The sequence below is a fragment of the Salvelinus fontinalis genome, chromosome 37 (assembly GCF_029448725.1).
Source record: "Salvelinus fontinalis isolate EN_2023a chromosome 37, ASM2944872v1, whole genome shotgun sequence".
NCBI lineage: Eukaryota > Metazoa > Chordata > Actinopteri > Salmoniformes > Salmonidae > Salvelinus > Salvelinus fontinalis.
Genome location: NC_074701.1, coordinates 13,636,053 through 13,662,255, shown reverse-complemented (window position 1 = coordinate 13,662,255; position 26,203 = coordinate 13,636,053). Strand labels below are relative to the sequence as shown.

The following is a 26,203-nucleotide window of genomic DNA, read 5'->3' as shown; positions in this document are numbered from 1 at the left end:
TATGGCTTGCAATTTCACCAAACCCTCAGTGTGGTCCTGCACTACATGTTCTTATTTACATAAGATCTCATCTCACGGCTTTGGGATTTCTCTCCTGTCTTTTTGATTATCTTCACTTCCATTGATTGATGCAGATAGTAAGGGGATAGGAAAACAGTGTGTGTGTGTGTGTGTGTGTGTGTGTGTGTGTGTGTGTGTGTGTGTGTGTGTGTGTGTGTGTGTGTGCACGTGTGCGTGCATGTGTCCATACGTACATGCATTTCTGTCTCCTCTTTAGGTCTCTGAGGTATCAAGGCTCATGACCTACACTACTACAAAAGATCACTATTATGTTCACCTTTGCATTCAAACATTTTCCTTCATGTTCCTCCATTAGGACGTTACTGTGAATGAATGGTGTTGCTGTGTGAGAGAGCGTCTCTCTTTCAATTGTGTCTCACAGCTCATTTTCCCTTGTGAGGTTTAGGTGTGACTACAGAGTTAGCAGCCACAGGAAAATGTTGGGTCCTAGCAACAGAAATATGCACCTCCCTACTCAGCTGATCTGGTAGATGCCACTGTATTACGAGAGGTGTAGTGAGGTCATGGGTTGAACGGAGAGATCTTCAATGTTGTCTATAGAAATCTTACAGTATCTTAAGACCTATCCAGGAGCGACAGAAACATGGATGGCATAGACTGTCCTATTTATGTTCTAAAATGTTTGTGATTTTAGCTAAATCATTTCTAATATACATTCTTTCCAAAGTATTTATACTTTATTTTAGTAGGAATAAAGTCTCTTGAGGGTTGAATTTTTGAGAGCGAGCGACCTGAGGAAATTTCAGCACAGGAAAGCATTACAGTGCACTTGGTCCAAGAAATACAAGAAATACAAAACAAAATAGAGAAAATACATAATATTGAATCAGAATCAAGTTTCTAAAATCTATAAAATGTACCCTATGATATATCATCATTTCAATTTGGTAATTTATGGTCATCTAGCATGTCCTAGAAGCACAAGCATTTCGCTACACTCGCATTAACATCTGCTAACCATGTGTATGTGACAAATAAAATTTGATTTGATTTGATTTGAGCTCATACAGTGATACTTTCCCTGTGTCTCAAGTTGCTAGTTGTAAAATGTACCAAGACCTTAATGTAGTAAACTATAGATAAAGTAGATCTCTGAATACATCTGGACGAGTTGAGAGGTAACCATGAAATTCTAAATGATCGCTTCTCTAATGACCTCAAGTGGCATAATTGCATAACTTCTGTAAAAATACGGTACAATCAGTATCATTGACCACCAGAGACTCTTTTTAAAAATGTAACTAGGCAAGTCAGTGAAGAACAACTTCTTATTTACAATGACGGCCTACCCCGGCCAAACCCGGACGATGCTGGGCCAATTGTGCGCTGCCCTATGGGACTCCCAATCACGGCCGGATGGGATGCAGCCTGGATTCGAACCAGTGACACCTCTTGCACTGAGATGCAGTGACTTAGACCACTGTGCCACTCAGGACTCTTGACACAAGAACAACGTGGCACTTCACAAAGCAGCTTGTATGGACAACTTAAGAGTTATGGACAGAAACAGCATTATAACTAATACAGTAGGCCTACATTGAGTCGCTACTCGGATTCGCATTCTATGAATCTGTGACTCACAACCACCATCTTAGTGGATGTGTTTCTTTACGCTGTGCATGAGTGACAACTGATCACATGCGTGACGAATGCAAATAAGTGTAAATTCAAGGCTTACTCACAAACATCTTGAAGGCCTACTTAGGCTCTTTGATCTGTTTGAAATACCCTTCATTATGGCATAATACTTTATAAATCAACAACATATGATATTACTTCCTCTGAAATCAAAAGTGTCGGCTCAGCTGTTGTAACACAATGAGTTCTTCAGAAAACGTTCTTCAGAGTAAAACAAACAAATGTAAACTCTGTTTGAATCAAATTTATTTCGAATTTAAGTACAGAGAACAAAATATTAATAAATAGATATATAGATAGATAACATAAAATGATGTGGGATGAAGTTCGTGGGAGAATGAATACGATTGTTGTAGAATTCCGAAAGATGATCCCCTCTCTCTGTCTCTCTGAGAACATTTCTGTCAACATGTAGTCCATAGTTGACATTCCAGCAACACAGGCTATACAGTCAAACCCTCGTTTTTCCACCAAAAAACAGTTTTCAACAGTTAACCAGATCATCCTCATTTGGGTAGCTGTTCAGGCCATTTTCCTCCCAGCACTCTTCATTCAGCTCACTCAGGATATCCTGCAGGGACAGGACAGGGAGCTCTGGGTATTCTGGGGTAGACATATCCGTGCTCCAGGAGCCATACAACTGGGAACCTTGGCCTTCCATCGTAGGGGTGATTTCTTGTCCAACCTCCCAGCAGCCGGAATCCGGGGTGGCTGGGGCCTGGGTCTGGGAAATGGGGCCTCCATAGGCTTCCTGGGGGTTGCTGTAGAGGGGCTGCTGCTCAGCTGAGCTATGGTAAAGGAAGGCCTGGCTGGAGCCTGCGCTGCATTTCCTTACCTCCAGAGGAAAGGGGCTCCACATGGACTGCACTGGGGACATCTGATCACCCGCCTGGGGCCAGGTTCCTGGAATCATCTGGTGCCTGGGGCTATTCAGTGGTGGGCTGGCGCTGTATCCCAGCACCCTGGCTTGCTTCGGTTCGAACAGGGAGTTGTAGTGGCCAGTCTCCTCCACTCCAGTGTAGGCTGGAGGGCAGCATCCATAGAACAAGTCATCTAACTCCTCCTTCAACTGGATGGGGTAGGCAGGGGGCAGGTAGGGGGAGGTGGACAGAGGGGCCAGGCCAGGCTGGGTAGCCCCTGCCCCTGTCCCCATGGTGTGGTGCTGGGAAACTGTGTCCTGGACAGGGGTGAACCCACCAGGGGAGTGGAAGCCAGAGTCGAACTGCCACGCCGCCTTAGCTCCCTTATACTTCATAGTCCGAGCCCTCCTGTTCTGGAACCACACCTGGAGAGAGATGACAAAACAATTGTGTTATTACATAGCAGTTAGAATGTACATCCGATGCAAACAGATACTGTGTTGCAGTTAGTTGACTCCAATGGCTAAGATTATTATCTGCTTTGTGCCCATGTTAATCATTTCCCAAGCCCACCAACAAACACCTGTAGAATATTGTGAGTGTTGGGGCTTTGTCTTGCTGTTGTCTGCTCTGTTTACTATAAGTGTAGTACAGTCTATCAGTCAGACCAAACAATACCACAGATAAAAACCGCTTCCATCATCTTAGTGATTTAAAAGATAAACAGAAACCCTGATACTAGTATCAGCAGCACCTATGCCGGACACATTTGAACACAGAGCCCCTGTAATGTAAACAACCCCCATTACACGTGTGTGTGTACATGCTTGCATACAGGAAGTATTCAAACCCCTTGACTCTCTCCACATTTGTTACGTTACAGCCGTATTCTACAGCCTTGTGTGTGTGTGTGTGTGTGTGTGTGTGTGTGTGTGTGTGTGTGTGTGTGTGTGTGTGTGTGTGTGTGTGTGTGTGTGTGTGTGTGTGTGTGTGTGTGTGTGTGTGTGTGTGTGTGTGTGTGTGTGTGTGTGTACATGCTTGCATACAGGAAGTATTCAAACCCCTTGACTTTCTCCACATTTGTTACGTTACAGCCGTATTCTACAGCCTTGTGTGTGTGTGTGTGTGTGTGTGTGTGTGTGTGTGTGTGTGTGTGTGTGTGTGTGTGTGTGTGTGTGTGTGTGTGTGTGTGTGTGTGTGTGTGTGTGTGTGTGTGTGTGTACATGCTTGCATACAGGAAGTATTCAAACCCCTTGACTTTCTCCACATTTGTTACGTTACAGCCGTATTCTACAGCCTTGTGTGTGTGTGTGTGTGTGTGTGTGTGTGTGTGTGTGTGTGTGTGTGTGTGTGTGTGTGTGTGTGTGTGTGTGTGTGTGTGTGTGTGTGTGTGTGTGTAGCTGCTTACCTGGATGCGGGATTCAGGTATGCCTGTGTTCTGAGACAGGCTCTCTCTCAGGCTGATGCCAGGGTAAGGGTCTGTCTCAAATGTGACCCGGAGAAGTGCCACATTTTCTTTGGTGAAGCTGGTCCTCTTTCTGCGGTTGGTGCTCCGGGACAAGGCTCCGGTGACTGCAACCTCTCTAGGGTCATCTGAGGGGGAAACAGGTCAGATAAGAGGGAGACAGGAGCCATGGCAGGACAGAGATGGTGGGGTCTTATCATGTAGTGAGATAATGTGTACAGTATGTGGCTCTCTATCACTTTGCAGCATTACAAGTGGCAAACAAACCCCATACACTCTAAGTTCTAAAAGGGTTCTTCGGCTGTCCCCATAGGAGAACCCTTTTTGGTTCCATGTAGAACCCTCTGAGAAAGGATTCTAAGTGAAACCAAAACCATTATTCCTGGAGGGTTCTTCAAATGGCTTCCCTATGGGACAGCCGCAGAACCCTTTTAGGTTCAAGATACACTTAGAAAAAAAGGTGTTAAGACAAAAATCTGTGAAGTTCCTTTTGATTTTTCACCCACAAAAATCCAATGTTTTACAAAAGTAAATGTTCAGCTTTAAAGAATAAAAAATAAACAACTTGGTTCCATTTCCCCCCCAAAATGACAATAATTATCATCTATGATTCACCTGCTTGCTAAAAAAAATACAGATTTGTATCCAACCTATATTTTTGCCAATATCTCCTTATATCTCCTTACCAGTGCTGTTGTTTTTCCACATATTGTTGTGAGGCTGACGCTTTTTAAGATGTGTAAGAATCTGTAGGTGTCTGTAAGAGCTCTGTCTCCCAAATGCTTTGGCTGGCCTTTTTATATAGATCACCAGATTATGGACGACACTATTAGACTCCGCCTTAATTAAAGTGCTGATGTAGTGTGATTTCTTTTGGTGACAGTTTGAGGTGGGGTAAATTTGTGTTAGGGCGGGGGTCATCTTTGATTTGCTGAGGTTAAGATAACCTGAATGGCCTTTGGACTAAAGGCTCTCTCCCATCCACCCCCAGCAACAACATACGGATCACATGCAAGGTCATTGGCACACGAGAATCAGACATAAAATACATCACTGAATGAAATCGGACATTTACGACGAGTTGAACGTTTTGTTTCAAGGTGCCGTATAACTGTAACAAATGCTGACTTGTGTGTAGCAAACATGTAGTTGATTTACTACATTTTCAAGGTGCCTTATGAACATTAGTGTTTGGCATTGTGTAAACAAACTACTATAAATGCTTTGTTTTTTGCAGTGCAAATTCATGGTTTGTTTGCATTTATTAACATTTGTTTTTCCAGCAATTCAATAACTTGTGTTTTGGTATGTGTTTATCAACCAGTGGTTTGTGTGCAGTGAGAAGGGAATTTGTATGAGTTTAGTGCATTTTTGTGTTGTTGCACTACCACAAATGAATATGTGAAGAGGAATAGATAGATGTGCAAGTATATCCATTATTAAGCTTCATAAATTACAGAAGGGCTTATAAAAACAAGACAACAATTTGGATTATTTCAATAAGGTACATTATTTCAACAGCACATGTTGAAAATGATTACGGGTGAGTCGCTGAAAGTCCTTTGCTGATGGCTATGTCAACAACCACAATGGAGCATTTTAATTAACCAAACGATTACAAAATGAGCGTGAAGAACGATGAACTCACATGACTTCTTTGTGAAATGCACAATGCCATTCATGAATGGCACCTTTTTCACAACTGCTGTTTTCTTTTCAAATACAACAGACACAAGCCATCAAATTAAGAAAAGCGTGGCTGTTTAATTGTTTGTTAATTAATAGGACCATTATCAACATGCTGCCTCAGCTATCATTGAAGTATAGGCCCATTACAGTGAAAGGCTCATCACTGAGTTTGGCTTGTCCAGACTTGCTGGTTTCTTCATAGCCTATGTGAAGACTGAGCCAGAGGACAGTTTCACTTCAATGGCACTCATTGCCCCTGAAAGAAATTTAGGGACACCCCACACAGGTAGTTGACACACAAGTAGTTAAAAAAAACAATCATATTCGGTAAATAGTATTACAATATACTGTAATATATTTTGGCATTTTATCTCTTACCGGTAATACTATTATATATTAATAATAAGTAATCAGATGCAATAAACAACAATTATCTCACTTTTCATATTGGCCGGTGAGATTCAGTGTCTTTTCATTCCTTATCTGGAAAATGAGTATCAGCGTCTCCATGTTTTGGGACGGCTCACAAGAGTTCCATTCTTTCGGCCAATGTACAGTACCTGACAGCAATTCATTCTGGGGGTTATCCTAATCCTATCACACATCAAGCCCCTTGCAAAATCAGCATTGTCCACCTCAATACATACATAGTCTATATATAACATTTGCATTTGCACATAACAGGGTATATCATATGATGTTCAATGCATAGCACATACATATACATAGTTTCTATTGATTAACAGCCTCATGTAGGCTATTCTTTGAGTCCATTAACAGTTTTTGTTGTTGTCAGCATTTAAATACTTCTGACACATACCATGCAATGATCAGAGAATACATGAGTCATGCTAAACAGTTTCGCCAATGGGTCATTTGACTAATGGTGAAATTACCTCTGTTTCATTATTTTCATTCAGATGGGAAGACATTATCAAGATTGTAAACACCTAATGGTCCCATGACCTGCTTACTGTAGAATCATTAGCTTAGATCTTGGCTATGTCAATAAACAAGTTGGATAATCTCCCACCTTGACTTAACTTTAATCTTCTAACTTTGAATAGAATAGAAAAAAAACACAAAGCATCAGCAAAATAACAAAATATATAGTCTTTATATTATAAATGTAAAAAAAAAAAAAAAAAAATGTTTTATGCATGCACACATTCAAAGCAATTCCTATCATTCCTTGAATGATATCATAATTTATTTATTTTATTAGGTAAGTTGACTGAGAACACGTTCTCATTTGCAGCAACGACCTGGGGAATAGTTACAGGGGAGAGGAGGGGGATGAATGCGCCAATTGTAAACTGGGGATTATTAGGTGACCATGATGGTTTGAGGGCCAGATTGGAAATTTAGCCAGGACACGGGGGTTAACACCCCTACTCTTACGATAAGTGCCATGGGATCTTTAATGACCTCAGAGAGTCAGGACACCCGTTTAACGTCCCATCCGAAAGACGGCACCCTACACAGGGCAGTGTCCCCAATCACTGCCCTGGGGCATTGGGATATTTTTTTAGACCAGAGGAAAGAGTGCCTCCTACTGGCCCTCCAACACCACTTCCAGCAGCATCTGGTCTCCCATCCAGGGACTGACCAGGACCAACCCTGCTTAGCTTCAGAAGCAAGCCAGTAGTGGTGTGCAGGGTGGTATGCTGCTGGCAATATGACTGAAAGAAAGATTTACCCCACAATAGCCTAACCATATTCAGACAGGGTCCATGCTATACCCCACTGAAGTTAACATTTGAAATAGCTAAGGTTAGGTAAAGGGTTATGGTTAGGGTTTAGAATCCCGAACAGCACTGAACATCAAACAGACAGCAGTCTACTACGTTTTTGTTATTCTTGTTTGTTGTTTGTTTTATTTAAAAATGTTCATTTCATTTTTATACATTTTTATTAACGACAAATCAATACAAAAAGTACACAAGTGTATATAAAAAATATACAAAGGACATTTGGGCTAGGGGGTACAATATCACATTACACAAGGGCCTTAAGAGGCATACACACAGTTATAATTCTAACAGCTTTTTTGTTGGCAGAGTATTTGTCTTAAAATGTGGTGTTTTGTTTGTAAATGTACATTTGTGAATATGAAATTTGGCAAAAAAAGAATAATGAAATGGATTACAGAAATAAGTTGAAAGAATTTTATCATAAGTAGAGAATCCAAGCAGCACATTTACATTTACATTTAAGTCATTTAGCAGACGCTCTTATCCAGAGCGACTTACAAATTGGTGCCTTCACTTTATGATATCCAGTAACAACCACTTTACAATAGTGCATCAAAATCTTTTAAGGAGGGGGGGGGGGGGGGTAGGTATTTTAGGTATTCCTTAAAGAGGTGGGGTTTCAGGTGTCTCCGGAAGGTGGTGATTGACTCCGCTGACCTGGCGTCAGCGGAGTCAATCAGCACATCTCCATAAGTGTACAATCTTCATAAATGTGTTCAATTATAAATCTACTGATGTCTCGCCAGATTCTTTACATGAATACAATGCCAAAAAAGATACAACACTGTTTCTGTGTGGTCATTACAAAAGGTAGAATTTGAATTTGTTTTTTAAAAACTTCTTCATATAGTGGTTGGCAGGATAATATTTATGAATCATTTTTATAAGAAACTTCCTTAATAAGTAAGTATGTGTGTGGCCAGTCTACTACGTTACACAAGCATTTCCACTGTTATTGTTGCATGTACTGATTTGACAGAGGGACCAGTTGAAAGCCACCATGGCCGTAATTATTTCAGAAGCAGCAGTCTTTTTTGGATAACAACAGTGACGCTTTCGATGGGAATCTTCACAGTAGGTGAGTGCCACAAAACGTGAATGATTTTGAAGAAATACCACAGCATTTATAAAGAAAACTGTTAAGTTCACTCTGTGCCACTGCCACCGTATCATAAACATAGCCAAGGTGTCACCACGAATGGACCCCGGATGGATCTCTATTTAACTCAGACAATTTTCTGTCATTTATTCAGACATGAGTTTTTGTTGTTTATTATTCAATTGCCGTGAAGTCCATGGCGTAGTAGCACGCTATTTAGCTTTTGAAGTTAGCCTAGATGTTGCGCTTCCAATTAACTTTTAGACAGGTCATCAACCTTGCAAGTTTAATATTAAAATGTACCTTAATTTGAATCTTTTTTAAAAAAGTTAAACATTTTATATTTTATGAATGCCATTGTAATTACCGACTAATCATTTATCTATTATTGCAATCACTAGCTAGGTTTCCATCCAATTGGAATGCGAATATTGTAAAATCATAAATTAATATGTATTATAATAAACTGCATGTTTTCCCGACTCGTAGGACCACACAACACATGACATCCTCGCGTGACTCCAAGTTTACTTCGATATGATGTTTGTTATATAAATATTTGGTCCTAATACCATTACCACCGGTATTTCTCGCGTAATTGATTTTACCGAAAAAAAATATCTCACCTTGATTAGAGTATTTTGTTTTGTCGACATTTGGAAAGTTTACCGACAAATGTACCGTTTCCATCAAGCCGGGCGTGATTTTTTTTCTAACCAACATGTACTTTACTTGCATAAAATGGTTGGACAACTGGAAAACTGGTTAGGCCTACTGAGTGTGGATTGTATCGAGCTAGTTTCAGAGCATTTCGTATTATTCTATACTTAAACACGATACACTCCATTTAGTATGGTATGTTACGTTTCATATGGGATGTATTAATTTGTGGATCTCCCATTTTCTATTTTAGGCAGCAGCTTACCACCCTGTATCCCAAGGCTGGCTTGCCTCTATAGCTAAGCAGGGTTGGTCCCTGGATGGGAGACCAGATGCTGTGGGAAGTGGTGTTGGAGGGTCAGCAGTACGTACTCTTTACTCTGGTCTAAAAATATAGATACAGTGCATTTGGAAAGTATTCAGATCCCTCGACTTTTTCCACATTTTGTTATGCTACAGCCTTATTCTAAAATTGATTAAATTAATTGTATTCTTCATTAAAATCTACACACAATACCCCATAATGACAAAGCAGAAACAGGTTTTTAGAAACGTTTGCAAATGTAAAAAAATAAACCTTATTTACATAAGTATTCAGACCCTTTGTTATGACACTCGAAATTGAGCTCCGGTGCCTCCTGTTTCCATTGATCATCCTTGAGATGTTTCTACAACTTGATTGGAGTCCACCTGTGGTAAATTCAATTGATTGGACATGATTTGGAAAGACACACACCTGTCTATATAAGATCCGACAGTTGACACTGCACGTTAGAGCAAAAATCAAGCCATGATGTCGATGGAATTGTCCATAGAGCTCCGAGACAGGATTGTGTCGAGGCACAGATCTGGGGAAGGGTACCAAAACATTTCTCTAGCATTGAAGGTCCCCATTAACACAGTGGCCTCCATCATTCTTAAATGGAAGAATCTGGAACCATCAAGACTCTTCCTAGAGCTGGCCGCCCAGCCAAACGGAGCAATTGGGGTATAAGGGCCTTGGTCAGGGAGGTGACCAAGAACCCGATGGTCACTCTGACACAGCTCCAGAGTTTGTCTGTGGAGATGGGAGAACCTTCCAGAAGGACAACCAGGGCACTCTACCAATCAGGAATTTATGGTAGAGTAGCCAGACAGAAGCCACTCCTAAGTAAGGCACATCACAGCTCGCTTGGAGTTTGCAAAAAGGCACCTAAAGGACTCTCAGACCATGAGAAACAAGATTCTCTGGTCTGATGAAAGCAAGATTGAACTCTTTGGCCTGAATGCCAAGCATCACGTCTGGAGGAAACCTGGGACCATCCCTACGGTGAAGCATGGTGGTGGCAGCATCATGCTGTGGGGATGTTTTTCAGCGGCAGGGAATGAGAGATTAGTCAGGATTGAGGGCAAGATGAACGGAGCAAAGTAGAGATCCTTGGTGAAAACCTGCTCCAGAGAGCTCAGGACCTCAGACTGGGACTAAAGTTCACCTTCCAACAGGACAACAACCCTAACCACACAGACAAGACAATGCATGAGTGGCTTCAGGACAAGACTCTGAATGTCCTTGAGTGGCTCAGCCAGAGCCTGGACTTAAACCCGATCAAACATAAATGGAGAGACCTGAAAATAGCTGTGCAGCGACGCTCCCCATCCAACCTGACAGAGATTGAGAGGATTTGCAGAGAAGAATGGGAGAAACTCCCCAAATACAGGTGTGCCAAGCTTGTAGCTTCATACCCAAGAAGATTGGAGGCTGTAATCGCTGCCAACAAAGTACTGAGTAAAGGATCTGAATACTTATGTAAAGGTGATATTTGCTTCATGATTGGGTATTGTGCGTAGATTGATGAGGGAAAAAAACTATTTAATAGATTTTAGAATAAGGCTGTAACTTAACAAAATGTGGAAAAAGTCAAAGGGTCTGAATACTTTCTGAATTTACTGTATATCCAATGCCCCAGGGCAGTCATTGGGGACATTGCCCGGTGTAGGGTGCCGTCTTTTGGATGGGACATTAAACGCGTGGTCTCTCTGTGGTCACTAAAGATCCTATGGCACTTATCGTAAGAGTAGGGGTGTCAACCTCAGTGTCCTGGCTAAATTCCTAATCTGGTCCTCATACCATTATGGCCACCTAATCATCCCCAGCTTCCAATTGGCTCATTCATCCCCCCTCTCCCCTGTAACTATTCCCCAGGTGCTGTAAATGAGTGTGTTCTGATTCAACATATCTGGTAAAATAAGGGTAAAATAAATTAATAAAATAAACATTACGTATGATATTACAATTCGTATAATACGGTACGAATTTCCAAACGTACAATGTTATGAATTTGCAAAATGTATAATACGTTACCAATTATCAAAACGTATATGTTATGAATTCTAGCTAGATGGCTAATGTTAGCTAGCTCGCTAACATTAACTAGGCTAGGGGTTAAGGTTAGGAGTTAGGTTTAAAAGGGTTAGGGGAATGGTTAACTAAAAAGGTTAGGGGAAGGGTTAGCTAACATGCAAAGTAGCTAAAAAATAGTAAGTAGTTGAAAAGTTGCTAATTAGCTAAAATGCTAGAGTTGTCTGTGATGAGATTTGAACTCGCAACCTTTGGCTTGCATTATACGCTTACCCATCCACCCCAACCAACCATCCTACTTTCGTTTTTGCCTTAAGCAACCATCTGTCTTATGTAACCATACCAAATGTAACATACTAAATGGAGGGTCTCGGATTTACGTACAGAATAATACAAAATGCTCTGAGTGCAGGTTGAGTGGGTAACTAGAGTTCTGCTGCATAGTGGAAAGGTAATGATATTCTTGTAGCCATTGACATTTCTCTTTATAGGCCTATTTATCAGCCAAAGATAGCCCTATAGATAATGCAGTATCTTGTTCAAAGTCCATTTAAAAAATCTGTGGAACAGGTGAAAAGGGTGCAATTTGGCTGTTGGTAGCCTGCTTATCTAGTGTAGGTTTTATCTTTTAATTTTCACATCTACACTGAACAAAAATATAAATGCAACATGCAACAATTTCAAAGATTTTACTGAGTTAAAGTTCATATAAGGAAATCAGTCAATAAAAAAAATCATTAGGCCCTAATCTATGGATTTCACATGACTGGGAATACAGATATGCATCTGTTGGTCACAGATACCTTTTTTTTTTAATGTAGAGGGTTGAATGGCAGGAACCAGGTTACCAAGATTTACCACCCAAAACCACTCCCTTTTCCCAGGATAAATAACTGCGAGAAACCGGTACATTATAATAAATTATTTATATGAACAGCATGATGTGAAATTGAACTTTTAAAATTATATGCGATGTCTAAATCTGGATTCTCTATGGCCATCTTTCTGGTCACTGCATGATGAAGCATCATGGGGACCGACAGCCCATCTCAGTATGTAGACCTATCATCTCATGGTAACTTTTTTTTGTTATTGTGATAGGTAGACCTGCAACATAGCCTATGCTACAGTAATATAGAGATTGAATGCATGTCTAATATACACATCTACATCAGGCTTTTGGGGATCACCTTATTTTTTAATTGTAAAGATTTTTTATTTTTTATTACAGCTGCAGAGTTTCAAAACACTATATCGTTGCTTTAAATCAGTGCACAAGTGACCACTCTCTGATTTTCTCTCCATCAATTCCATTCAAATTGCATACAAAATAGAACATCCTGCTTAAGATTGATATATAGGCCTACAGTGCCTTTGAAAAGTATTCAGACCCATTGACTTTTCACATTTTGTAACATTAGTCTTATTCTAAAATGGATTAGAAAAGAATCCTCATCAATCTACACACAATACCCCATAATGACAAAGCAAAAACAGGTTTTTAGAAATGTTTGCAAATGTATACAACATTTTAAAAACTATTACATTTACATAAGTATTCAGACCCTTTACTCAGTACTTTGTTGAAGCACTTTTGGCAGCAATTACAGCCTCAAGTCTTCTTGGGTATGACGCTACAAGCTTTGCACAACTCTTTTTGGGGAGTTTCTCCCATTCTTTTCTGCAGATCCTCTCAAGCTCTGTCACATTGGATGGGGAGTGATACTGCACAGTTATTTTCAGGTCTCTCCAAAAATTATCAATGGAAACAGAGCCTTGCCCTAAAGCCACTCCTGCCATGTCTTGTCTGTGTGCTTAGGGTCATTTTCCTGTTGGAATGTGAACTTTAGTCCCTGTCTGAGGTCCTGAGCTCTCTGGAGCAGATTTTCATCAAGGATCTCGCTGTACTTTGCTCCTTTCATCTTTCCCTCAATTCTGACTAGACTTCATGTCCCTGCCTCTGAAAAACATCCCCACAGCATGATGCTGCCACCACAATGCTTCACCGTAGGGATGGTGCCAGATTTCCTGCAGACGTGACGCTTGGCATTCAGGCCAAAGAGTTCAATCTTGATTTCATCAGACCAGAGAATCTTGTTTCTCATGGTCTGAGAGTCCTTTGGGTGCCTTTTGGCAAACTCTAAGCGGGCTGTCATGTGCCTAAGGAGTGGCTTCCGTCTGGCCACTATCATAAAGGCCTGGTTGGTGGAGTACTCCAGAGATTGTCCTAGAAGGTTCTCCCATCTCCATAGAGGAACTATGGGGCTCTGTCAGCGTGACCATCGGGTTCTTGGTCACCTCCCTGACCAAGGCCTTTCTCCCCCGAGTCTTGGTGGATCCAAACTTCTTCCGTTTAAGAATGATGGAGGCCGGCCTCCCGAGTGGCGCAGCGGTCTAAGGCAGTGCATCACAGTGCTTGAGGCGTCACCACAGACATTGGTTGGATCCCAGGCTGTGTCACAACCAGCAGTGACCAGGAGTCACATAGAGTGGCGCAAAATTGGCCCAGCATCATCCGGCTTAGGGGAGGGTTTGGCCGGGGGGGGGGGGGGCGCTCTAGCGACGGCTTGTGGCGGTCTGGGTCCCTGCAGGCTGACTTCGTCATCAGTTTAACGGTGTTTCCTGCGGCACATTGGTGCGGCTGGCTTCCGGGTTAAGTGGGCGGTGTTAAGCAGAGCGGTTTGGCTGGTCATGTTTCGGAGGACGCATGACTCGACCTTCGCCTCTCCCGAGCCCGTTGGGGAGTTGCAGCAATGAAACAAGATTGTAATTGGACTGCATGAAATTGGGGAGAAAAAGGGGGTAAAAAAAAAGATAATGAAAAGAATGATGGAGGTCACTGTGTTATTGGGGACCTTCTATGCTAGAGAAATGTTTTGGTACCCTTCCCCAGATCTGTGCCTCGACACAATCCTGTCTCGGAGCTCTACAGACATTTCTTTCAATCTCATGGCTTTGTTTTTGCTCTGACATGCACTGTCAACTGTGGGATCTTATATAGACAGGTGTGTGCCTTTCCAAATCATGTCCAATCAATTGAATTTATCACAGGTGGACTCAAATCAAGTTGTAGAAACATCTCAAGGATGATCAATGGAAAAAGGATGCACCTGAGCTTAATTTTGAATCTCATAGCAAAGGGTCTGAATACTTATGTTTTCTACTTTGAATAAACTTGCTAACATTTTCTAAAAAGCTGTTTTCGCTTTGTCATTATGGGGTATTGTGGTTAGATTGATGAGGAAAAGTTTTATTTAATCAATTTTAGTATAAGGCTGTAACGTAACAAAATCTGGAAAAAGAGAAGGGTTCTGGAATAATTTCTGAATGCATTGTATAATTTAGCATTTACATTTACTTTTGATGCTTACGTATATTTAATATCAAACTTTTAGACTTACTCAAATAGTATTTAACTGGGTGACTTTCACTTTAAGTCATTTTCTATTAAGGTATCATTTATTTTTCACAAGTATGACAATTGGATACTTTTCCACCATTGGTGTCTTGACTGTGATCGGGTAGGTGTGTCTTGATTTCATTTCGATGGTGCAGCCATGGCTGCACAAACCCGTAACAGGCCTAATTAAACTCAAAATATGCTATTATATTCTTTTGAAAATAAATTACGTTAGTCTTATGTTGATTTTAATAATAATGGATAAAAAAATGTATGGTGTATATTCTCAATGGATTTATTAAAATAGACGCCCACCACAACTATCACTCTTTCCCCGGCATGTGCACGGGAGGTATAAAAGGTGTATGTAGATGAGAATGTGGTAAAAATGGGTCTGTTTGTAAGGGGGTAATATAGACATTGCCAAAAATGTACAGGCTAAATACCGTGAATCCTATGAAAGGGAAAGCAGTAATAGAGATACTGTTGATTTTACCGAATGCAATAGTGTTGTGATTCTTCTAGTGTACCATCCCTCATCATGTTTTGTTTTGTCCAGAAGGGGGCACTGTATAACTGCAAGTCTAGTTACATTTAAGGTCTTACAGGCTTCTGTCACCTCTTTATATTTGCCAATTTGGAATCTACTCAAAACCTTAAAGGCCATTATGCTGTAGTTATTGACACTGAAGACTGAACAGCCTTGTGTGTGTGTGTGTGTGTGTGCTTGTGTGTGTGTCTTCACAGTGACAAAGGAGATGGACGGCACAAGGACTAGTATGCCTCTATTTTGTTCAGACAGTGCTGTTTGGCTTTGCCTCTCGGCCTGCTTCTCAAATACAAACCTGACCACAGGCCCAAGAAGGCTGCAGAACACAGTCTATAGTCTTTATAGACTACACCACCACTTCCTCAGCAAATAATGAGTAGTCATGGCATGCTGTGAACTTTTATCTGCTAACTTTTTTATATATACACACCTAACATTACTCGGAAAATAAATAATCTTCTTTGACCCAGAATATATTTTAGGACAAAATGCAATGCACTGTTTAAACAGAGATTATCACAACGTTCAAAATATTGTCTTGTTTTATATCATGAAGTAAGAAGTTTTCCTAGAAAATGTTTTCTAATCATAACGCTAGAGCATTCTCCAATTTTAAGGTCAGATCACCCATTTTAATCACCGTTTACATTACTCTCTTGTTTTATGAAAAAGGACTACAGATGTTTCTTAACTTGCCTTATATTACATTCGATGAATCAATTTGCCTTTAAGCATGGACAAGCTTGGGATTTATCCACAAATCGAGTCTATTAATATAGATATGGGATAAGATGAGAGTTGAAGAGTGAAGTTCTCATTTATAACACGTGACAAATAAAAGAGTGATTGATGAACAAACGTGGCTCTTTACAGCTACTTTTTTCCCACTTCTGTCTGTTGTACTGTCTTCTCGTGTGCTTGGACAGCTCTGATGAGGACATAACATCACCATGGCCCATGATTGGTGACACTGCATTGGCATTATGACTATGTTCAGAATTGTATGTATTGATCAGACATGTATTTGAGCATTTAAAAATAGGCCAGCATAGCCAAAATATTGAGAAATAACAGTGAAACATTTGAGATAAAAAATATATATTAGAGCAGTAAGCCTAATATAGACACCTGGCCCGGCCTACAGTGTGCAGGACTCCATTGATTCGTACAATTTGTCAAACTAATTTCCCATCCAAATGAAAAAATATATATACAAAGTAACAAAATGTGATATATCACGTGAATTACTTAAGCTTTCGTAAATGCAACCAACTAGAGATTTATGGGGAGGGGAGTGGGAGAGGAACCCATGTACCCCACTTCAATTAAGCAGGCTTCAGTCAACCACTTTTGCTTCAGTCATCCCCATTGCCTGTAATGTTTTTGAAAAGGGAAATGTTTGTTAAATGGGTAGTGAATATAATTTCCTTTTATTTACTGTTCTGAGTTATGATGTTATCAATTCGTTGATGTAGTGATCTACTCATTCTACGCAAAGTTTTGGTGTTTTTGAAGTACTCAATTTGAAATACGCAATATTTGGTTGTGCACTTTTTTTGTGAAAATTATCATTGTTTGTATTTGGAAGTTGTGTGCCTGAAATGCTCAATTGATTTGAAATGAACAACTACGACTTACATTATGGTGTGTCTGTCTTCACAGCACTACCCCCCTTTGGTCTGTCTTCACAGGCTTCACAGCATATACCCCAGGGAAAGCTGATTTTGTATCACAGCATTTCTGCTGCCGGTGGTTGCCTGGGAAACTGTGCAGACAATTTAGAAAATGTAACATCTACTCTATCGAAACAGCTTAATGATAGTGGGAAGACAAAATGAATCATCATGATTAGCCCCAATGACACAAGCTACATCAACTATAAGACAACAACCCACACAATGGCAGAATATGATTGTCAGGGGTAAATTACAAATACAATACACACCACAACTTCTTTTGCGGACGACATTACTTCGTGTCAGCTGTGTGCTGGCAGTTCGACCTAGGATGCTTAAAGCCTATTTAGGCTTGATTCTAAAATGTGGTGGAAGGCTTCGTATGGAGGGTGTGACGCACATGCGGATCCTCCAGGAGCACGCAAAGGCAGAATTTTGCTCTGGACCGCATCGCTGTGCGCCTCCCAAATGTTGTAACAATGCTCCGTAAAGCTCCGCATTGACATGATTGGTTGACGATAAGCGGGGGTGGGAGGTCCTGTACAAACAAACTCACTCCCTTGACAACAGCTCTGCGCTGCTCCACGAAGCATAAAAACTATGAATGCCCTGACTTCTGCAGAGTCCGTATCAACGTAAATACTGCATGGCCAATGCAGACGTCAGCTTGACCATGCAGTCCTTTAGGGATGGATGAACAAAAGACATCATGACTATCAGGTGTGTTACAGAAAATATAGCATTCAGAAGTCAAAACAGAAGTCAGACTCATCAAACTGATACTTATTTATGATCAGTGCTTGCAAGATCCACTTTTTTTAGTTTAGTTTATTAATTCAACAAGTAAAAAAGAAAAACAAGCACACATAAAACTTGAAAAATATTATGCACATCAATAAAATCATTGAGGATAACACAATAAAGTCTGGGACGTATTTCCATTGTGGTCCTCTTGCAACAAGATGGCTAGACAAGATCGAACACAGTATGGCAGTGAAATAATAACACAAAAACAGAGAAGAAGAACATCTATCTCATCATTCCAGTTACATCATAGGGGTTATTCATATGGGCACAGAAGACACACATTTTTACTTTATTTTTTAAAGCTGCCCAGAGAGGACGTTGTTTTTATAGACAGAGGCAACCCATTCCATTCTGAGGCTCCAGTATACAAGAAAGTACCTTTCCCAGCATTACTCCATAACCTGTATAAGCACACATCAGCAACACCTGATCTGGTGCTGTGATTGTGTGCATCCCTAACACAAGGAAAGTAATCACTTAGATATCTGGGTGCAGGACCATACATACTCCTGTAAACCAAACCTAGTCTAATCTGGGACACCCTAGCCTCAGCAGGCAGCCAGTTTAGTTCCTGAAAGCAGCTCCTGCCTATGCGAGTACGTGGACTCACCTTCAATACTACCCCGATCAGCTTATTCTGGGCTATCCAAACCAGGAAGTATTACCATAGTCAAAATGGCATTGAATGAGGGCAGTAGCTAGCACTTTCATGGAGTCCTTATCAAGCAGCTTGGACTTTCTAGACAAAAACTTAGTCCTGGCATTAACCTTCCCTAGCACCTTATTGGCCATGCTCACACCTCCCAAGCTTCCAAGGATACATCCCAAGTAGCTAACAGAGGTTTTAGTAGTTAGCAACTCACCCCCTAACTCCACTCTGATTTCAGACAACCTACACAAGTTAGGTCTGGATCCAAAAATGATTGCCTCAGTTTTCTCTAAGTGCAGAGATGGCTTATTATCTCCAAGCCATTTGCTAATGTTAGTAAGCTCTGGGCTAAGTATGCTCTCCAACATAGTTTTACTTTTGAGAGACACCAGAAGTGTAGAGCCATCCGCATAAAGAAAAAGACAGCAAGAACAAACATCTTTCATATCATTAATATACAATAAAAACAGCAGAGGCCCAAGCACGCTCCCCTGCGGAACACCACAACTCATTGGTTTTGCCTGAGACAGAACCATTTACCTCTACTACTTACACCCTTTCTGATAAATAAGACTTTACCGAGCCTAGAGGGATACTGCTTAACCCCAGTGCCTCCAGTTTGGAGATTAGGAGACAGTGGTTAACTGTATCAAAGGCCTTCTTTGGTCAAGCAGTACCATTCAACACCGATTTCCATCATCAATTACTTTCCTGATGAAGTCAGTCAAGTAAAGTGGACATGAATCAGTGGAGTATGTTTTTCTAAAACCCGACTGAAAATCATACATGTTTGTTAACATATTCATGCATTTGCTCATGTACAATTCTCTCCGGGATCTTTGATGTTACACAGATGATAGATACAGGCCTGTAATTCCCAGGGTCAGACTTTATCCCCTTCTTATACAGAGGTATAACTTTAGCTTGTGTCATGTCCCTGGGAAAGGTGCCTTGTTCGAGAGAGAGATTAACGATATGCGTAATACGAGGGCTAATTTGCTCAGCAGAGTCTATAAGAAACCTTGCAGGAATATTATCCAGGCCTGTGGCTTTGGAGCATTTAAGCTCTGCTAGCATACTGACTATTTTGGCTGTAGCTACCTTTGCAAAAGGAAACGAGTTTGGCTGAACCCCTAACTCTACATAATACTTATTGACTTGGTTGCATCCATACAAACCAGAACTGGTGGGCAGCTTGCTAACCAGCTTGCTGGCAACAGAAGTAATTAAAAGAATTGAATTCATTGGCAACCTCTGCTTTTTCATACCATCTCCCCCTTGATGTTCAATCCAATACTGTTAAGTTTGTTTTTGGTAGTACTACTACAGCCTAGTTCCTTAAATGATTTCCAAAGCTTTTTAGGGTCATTTTTGTTCTCAATTATTTTCTCAGCAAAGAAACCCCCCTTAGCTTCATCCATCTTGCTCTGTGCTTCATTTCTGTGATGTTTATATAGGACAAAATCATGCTGCTCTTGAGAGTTCTTACATTTTTTAAAGGCCTAATTCCTTGCTTGGATAGATTTTAGAATCTCATGATTAAACCAAGGGCTAGATCTCTGCTTTATCCTGACCCGTCTAATGGGAGCCATCACATTCACCACATCAAGGAATCTACATTCAAAGACTTCAGGCACTGTCTACCGCTACACTATCTAATTGACCAGTCAATTTTACCCACTTCCTCCCTAAACTTTTTAACAGTATTTGTTGAGTCCTCTGATTCTAACAGTTTGTGACACTTAAATATATCTTTAAAAATCCTCCTTGTGCAACATTTAATAAAATGATTACTGATTCCATATACTATTACTCCACGATATTTTAGATTTATCAGACACCAATATTAAGTCAATCGTACTTTGCACTGTTTCACATATTCTAGTGGGAAGTGTCAATGATGGTACTGCATCCGTCTTCAGGGTTAGCTTCCTGGCAAGACCCATCGGATGTTCTCCCCAATTGATAAAGGAATTTCGCTCGAAATGAGCACAGCACCCACATACATAATCCTAATTTTCGGTGTAGCCTGTCCACCCGAAGTGAAAAAACAGCCACTGGTATCGGATGTTTTAATTCTTCTAAAATAGTGTACCCTGTAAATTAACACTATGGCATTTTCCCGGCATGCTGGTAAGTAAATTAGCTTGCTAGCTAAAAACAACACGAATGAAAAGGCGTTAGCTACCAGCATCTTTCTACTTGAGCTATCTTTTTTTAAAACCCCTTTTTCGTGGTATCCAATTGATAGTTACAGTCCTGTCTCATCGCTGCAACTCCTGTATGGACTCGGGAGAGGCGAAGGTCGAGATCCGTGCGTCTTCCAAAACACAACCGCGCTGCTTCTTCTTGACACGATGCCCACTTAACCCGGAAGCCATCCGGAGGAGGAAACACCTTACACCTTACACCTGGCGAACGTGTCAGCGTGCACTGCGCCCGGTCCGCCACAGGAGTCGCTAGTGCGCGATAGGACAAGGATATCCCTGCCGGGCAAGCCCTCCACTAACCCGGACAAAGCTGTGCCAATTGTGCGCCGCCGGCTGCGACAGAGTTATGACTCGAACCCAGAATCTCGTGGCACATATGATGCGCACATGTGATGACGGTTTTAATGAGTTCCATAGTTATATTAGTTACGATTATATGATGCTACCATTGGTTTATAACATTAATGCCTGCCTCCTGAATCCAGGCGTTTGACATGGGAGAGGGGACCAGTAACTTTATGATCAACTTTCTCAATTTACCAGCTGCAGTCGTTTTCATCTAAGTTTCATCGAAATATCATCAAATGTGATGAAATACATGATTTTTACTGTAAGCAAAGGTCAATACATTTAAATTGCATGCCTATAACGGGTGTCAAACTCAATCAGCGCAAGGGCCAGACAGCTTATTATGTTTGTTTAAAATAAAAACATGCATACAACTGCAACTCAAACTGGCCATTGTTTTATTTAAAAAAAAATATGGCACCTTATAATGTCCACTTATATACAAAGGATGCTGTATATAGTATTTTTTACATATTAAAACAAAAGAGAGAAATGATATTTGACCATGCCTTTGCTGCTGTGCTTGCAGATGTGCATAATAAGCTGTGAACCAAATCAACAAGTATTTAATAACTCCAAATAACCAAAATGTAGCTAGGCTGTTTTAACATTTAGCCTGTTTATTTTTGTTTATTTTTTTGCATTACATGGGTAACCTGTGCGGTTGAATGCAGCTTCGCTGTATGGTGCACATAAAATATCTTGTAGGCCTAGGTGAGTAGCCAGCCTAGACTACTGCTCAAATGTTGCTGTAATAGACCTACATGTTTCTCCTTTGCGTGGTGTTTTGTTGCAGGTTTTGTTTTATGGTTATTCATTAAGCTTTAAAAACCGAACCCACACTGCAACATTTTAGTAGCCCAGCTAGTGGCACGTGTCTGTACACATTCCCTCTGGCACAGTGGACACATCATTATACCCATAAAACCTAGCGGTCAAACACAGAAATGGTTCCAGTTGTTTTTTCACCATTCATTTTTCACATTGTGAATTTTATAAACACTTCAAACTAAGTATTTGTTTGGTGTTGGCTTACCTTGGCCTGACGTTTTTGGTAACCGTGTAATTCTCTCTGACAAGGTGAGTTTTATCAATATATTTACCAAAATGTACTCAAAAAATGTTGAAATGCTAATTAACAACAGAGAAGACCTCTGCAAGACTACAAATTCCTGCAGGAAGCTCCTGCACATCATCTCTATCCGACACTTTCAGCTACTGTTCACCAGTGTGATTAGAGACCTGTGCCCAAGCCATGATGAATCCATATGCTGTATTGAAATGAATTGAGTCGTGTTGTACTTCTTCCGTTCCATCTCTCTGTCTTAGCTAGCCACTGACTACACTTTAGCTAGCTAGTTAGAGCAGTAGATCAAAAAATCATTAGTCTAGATAATTGTACTGTATTTCGACTTTTGTGTCTATTTCAGACCTTGTCATTTTTCAAGGATGAGCATTAAAAGGGGGAGACGACCACAAGTCTGGCCATGTGGAAAAGTGCAGCTATAGTGAGTGCTAACTTACTGGTTTGGTCAGGGTCAGTATAAGGGTTCAAGTTTATACTGTGTCGGTGAGTGTAGCTATTAAGTTAAGTTTGAGCATCTTAGCAATACAATGTGTTCTATACAGCTGTCAACATTCTACAAGGAAAGAGACACTTAATCAAGTATATAATCATTAACCAGATTACCTGGGATACCAGACTTAGATAATGATAACTCAGTTCTAGAATGTTGTCGTAGATGAGAATGAATCTAAAAATCTATTGATATTAAGAATTTACTTTGTTTAGACATCCAGCCTGTACTGTAGTTTCATGACCAGAGGCGGATCTTCAAAGGCACAGTATTTATTCGGAGTGGTACATGCATTCACACAGTTCTGATTTGTAGTATCCTTCTCACTATATGATTGATATGTCAAGTGATAAAATCCCAAGTTACCAATTAAAAGTTTATGGAAAAACTGCACTTGTCCCCATGTGAAAATTACAGTTTAATAAATATTTGTAAAATATTTTTTTAATCACAGGCCCCCGTCCCCGCAGGAGGCCTTTTGGTAGGCCCCCATTGTAAATAAGAATTTGTTCTTAACTGACTTGACTAGTTAAATAAAGGTTAAATAAATAAAATAAAAGGGACACCAGGGCGCTTGCGCTCAGATCACACTGGCACAGGATGTCCATGCACAGGATGTTCATGTCCATCCACCTTGGACAATGTGACAAGTGGTCCCTCAACACCCAATCCTCATGTCTCATTATTTGTTCTTGTTTCCCAATCAACAGTCTGGATCTCCATCTTCTGCCATGGGGGATGAGATAGATACATTTTCTTGTAAATACAGGTCACTTTCTCTTTCCCATCGGAAAAAATGGTAGCTGCAGAGCCGAAAGTTGTCACTGGTTTTCCAGTCCACCCATCTGAAAGACAAAAAATAATATTTTATTAGCTAGTTAAAATGATTACTAAAATGGTCAAATGTATATTAAAATACCATAACCCATAGTTAAATAAAGGTGAAATATTAATAAATATAATCCTACTATGTGGATGGGACATTTCGGCTGGGATGGAGCAATTATCTGGAATGCTCAACTAGATTATTAGGACAGTCTAGGATACTATTTGCAAGAAGAGGTGAAGTATTGCGATTAGCTATACTACTGGACACAATGGAAAAAGTCTGAATACTTTCCGAATGCACTGTATAACTGACTTCACAGGTCATCTGATTAGTCATGTACAGATGCACTTGTGGAACAAAACCATTTGTTTTTTATATGGGAAAACATTGAGCCCATAAATCCTGAGCTAGCTAGCCAGCTAGTTAATGTTAGCTCACTGTTTGTGTAGTCACTTTTCCATGTTTTTATTTTACCTTTATTTATACTGTTTTTTTCTCATTTAGATAATATCTCTTTTCCAAGAGAGACCTGGTCCAATAGCAGCAGGGGGAACAACGTTTCAGACAAAACTTACATAAACTAACACAACATTAAACAAAACTATAGACACATACAGTACAACAATTACATAATACATTAAAAACACAAACATCTTGACTAAAAACAGCTGGCCTAAAAACGATTACACTCTTCTATGATATATACATCGACTCCACCAACGAAACTAGATCATCACATTTTAAAATGTTCAGGTGGGAATTCCAGGACAACGGGGCTGGCACCTGAGGGCTGCATGATGCACTGAATCAAGTGCTCGAGGCCTGCATATATTTAACATCACTGAAATCTAATACCGCCAGTAATGTATGTAGTGACATGCTAGCTAATGTTAGCCCACCAGGGCATGGATATGTAGCTAACGCTTAGCTCATCGTTCGTGTAGTCAGACTTTTACCCAGACCCCACGGGATGTGACATGCTAGCTAGTGGATATTTAACATTAGCTAGTTAGCGCTAATCGCTAACAACAGGCACATTCGCACATTAGGCCTTTCGGGAAAGTCAGACTACACCACGGTGGGATACTATGCAACATTAGTTAGCTAATGTTTGCTAATGTAGCCAACCAAAGTGCCTAACTAGTTAGCCCACCAGGCACTTTAACTAGCTAAATCCCTGCCCTTGTGGGCTAACGTTAGTTAGCATGTCATCACGTGAGAAAGTATGACTACACTACAAACCGTGAGCTAACGTTAACTAGGTGGCTTGTTCACAAAGGGCTTGTCAAAATTTAAAGGTCACAGCAGTCATAATGATAGCCTATGCTGGTTCTTTTTACTGCTCTGTCAGGCTAATTTGTCACATTGTCTACTAGACCAGTCTGAAAAGTACTAGTCTCGGGCTAGCTTAATTTCCATCCCTGCTGACATGTATAACTGACTTCACAAGTAATTTGATTAGTCATGTACAACAGATGCGTTGTGTGGGGAAAACATTGAGCGCATAAGTCCTTTGTGAGATGGCTAGCCAACTTTAGCTAATGTAGCTAACTAGCCAACCAAGTTGCCTAACTAGCTAACGTTAGCCCACCAGGCAGTATTTAGCTAGTTAACATTAGCTCACCGTTCGTTAACAACTATCTTTGCCATGGTGCCGGCTTAACGTTAGTTAGCAAGTCTGTCTACACAGACTAAATAAATGACATGACCTAAACGCTGCCCGTTTCTGCATAATTCAAGAAGGCAATGAGCACCGTCGGGTCTTTTTAAAAATGGCGGGTGGGGAAGCGAAACTAATGGGTGATAGTGAGGAGAGATGTTGTGTGCGACTTATCGCCTCTAAAATGTAAATAAAACACTATAAATGTGTCATCACATACCTATTTGAAGGTTTGTGTCGAATTTGAATCGGGCTTTTAGTGCAGTGCTAAAGTGATCTTAGAAGTAAACAGCAGCTTTGAGAATGATGATCGCAAGCAATGATGACGCAAAAAATGACTAGGTATCCCCCTTACCCCCGTCACTGACCGATTTTCAATATTGTAACGACCCTGGGTTTATAAGCGCGCCCAGGGTCGTTACAATATGTTTCAAGATTGCATTAAAAATGGGGAAATGGTCTCCACTATGAAACAGGGCCTTATTTCATTGATTCCGAAGCCTGATAAAGACCCTTCTCTCATTGACAATTGGAGACCAATTACTTTATTAAATGTTGATTACAAATTGATTGCTCTGGTTTATGCCAAAAGATTAAAGAAATGAATACGTCACATAAACTCTAACATTCGTTTAGTCTTGGACCTTAAAGATTATTCAGATGCAATTGACTCAGATGCGGTTGTCCTGTTTCTGGACTTCTGTAAAGCCTTTGACACAATTGAACATGAATTTCTCTTTAGGTCTCTTAAACTTTTTGGATTTGGTGAACATTTTATTAAAGTAATTTGCATGTTTTACAAAGATAGAAATAGTTCTGTGCTAATAAACTTTAATACTTCAAAAATATTTAGTATCAACAGAAGTGTACGACAGGGATGCCCAATTTCGCCATTTTTATTCATTTTGGTTGT

General features: G+C 40.4%; 1 protein-coding gene and 1 long non-coding RNA gene across 3 annotated transcripts; both read right to left on the bottom strand.

Annotated features, from left to right (window-relative positions):
• Positions 1-1,950: 1,950 nt before the first annotated feature.
• On the bottom strand, positions 1,951-21,540 carry LOC129836176 (homeobox protein OTX1 B-like). Of its 2 annotated transcripts, none has more exons than XM_055902026.1 (3): positions 20,528-21,540; positions 3,988-4,172; positions 1,951-3,004 (listed from the first exon to the last, which is right to left on the bottom strand). In XM_055902026.1, the coding sequence occupies exons 1-3, from the start codon at positions 20,610-20,612 to the stop codon at positions 2,204-2,206; spliced, it is 1,071 nt and encodes a 356-aa protein (XP_055758001.1). In that variant the 5' UTR covers positions 20,613-21,540; the 3' UTR covers positions 1,951-2,203. The 2 variants fall into 2 exon arrangements, 1 of the variants encoding a protein (XP_055758001.1); XR_008756620.1 differs by lacking the exons at positions 1,951-3,004; positions 20,528-21,540 and adding exons at positions 17,173-17,299; positions 17,480-17,662 and having other exon boundaries at positions 4,083-4,172.
• A 1,517-nt stretch (positions 21,541-23,057) lies between these two features.
• On the bottom strand, positions 23,058-25,648 carry LOC129836175 (uncharacterized). The gene is made up of 2 exons (XR_008756619.1): positions 25,511-25,648; positions 23,058-23,646 (listed from the first exon to the last, which is right to left on the bottom strand). It is a non-coding gene; the product is annotated as an uncharacterized LOC129836175 (long non-coding RNA).
• Positions 25,649-26,203: the final 555 nt, after the last annotated feature.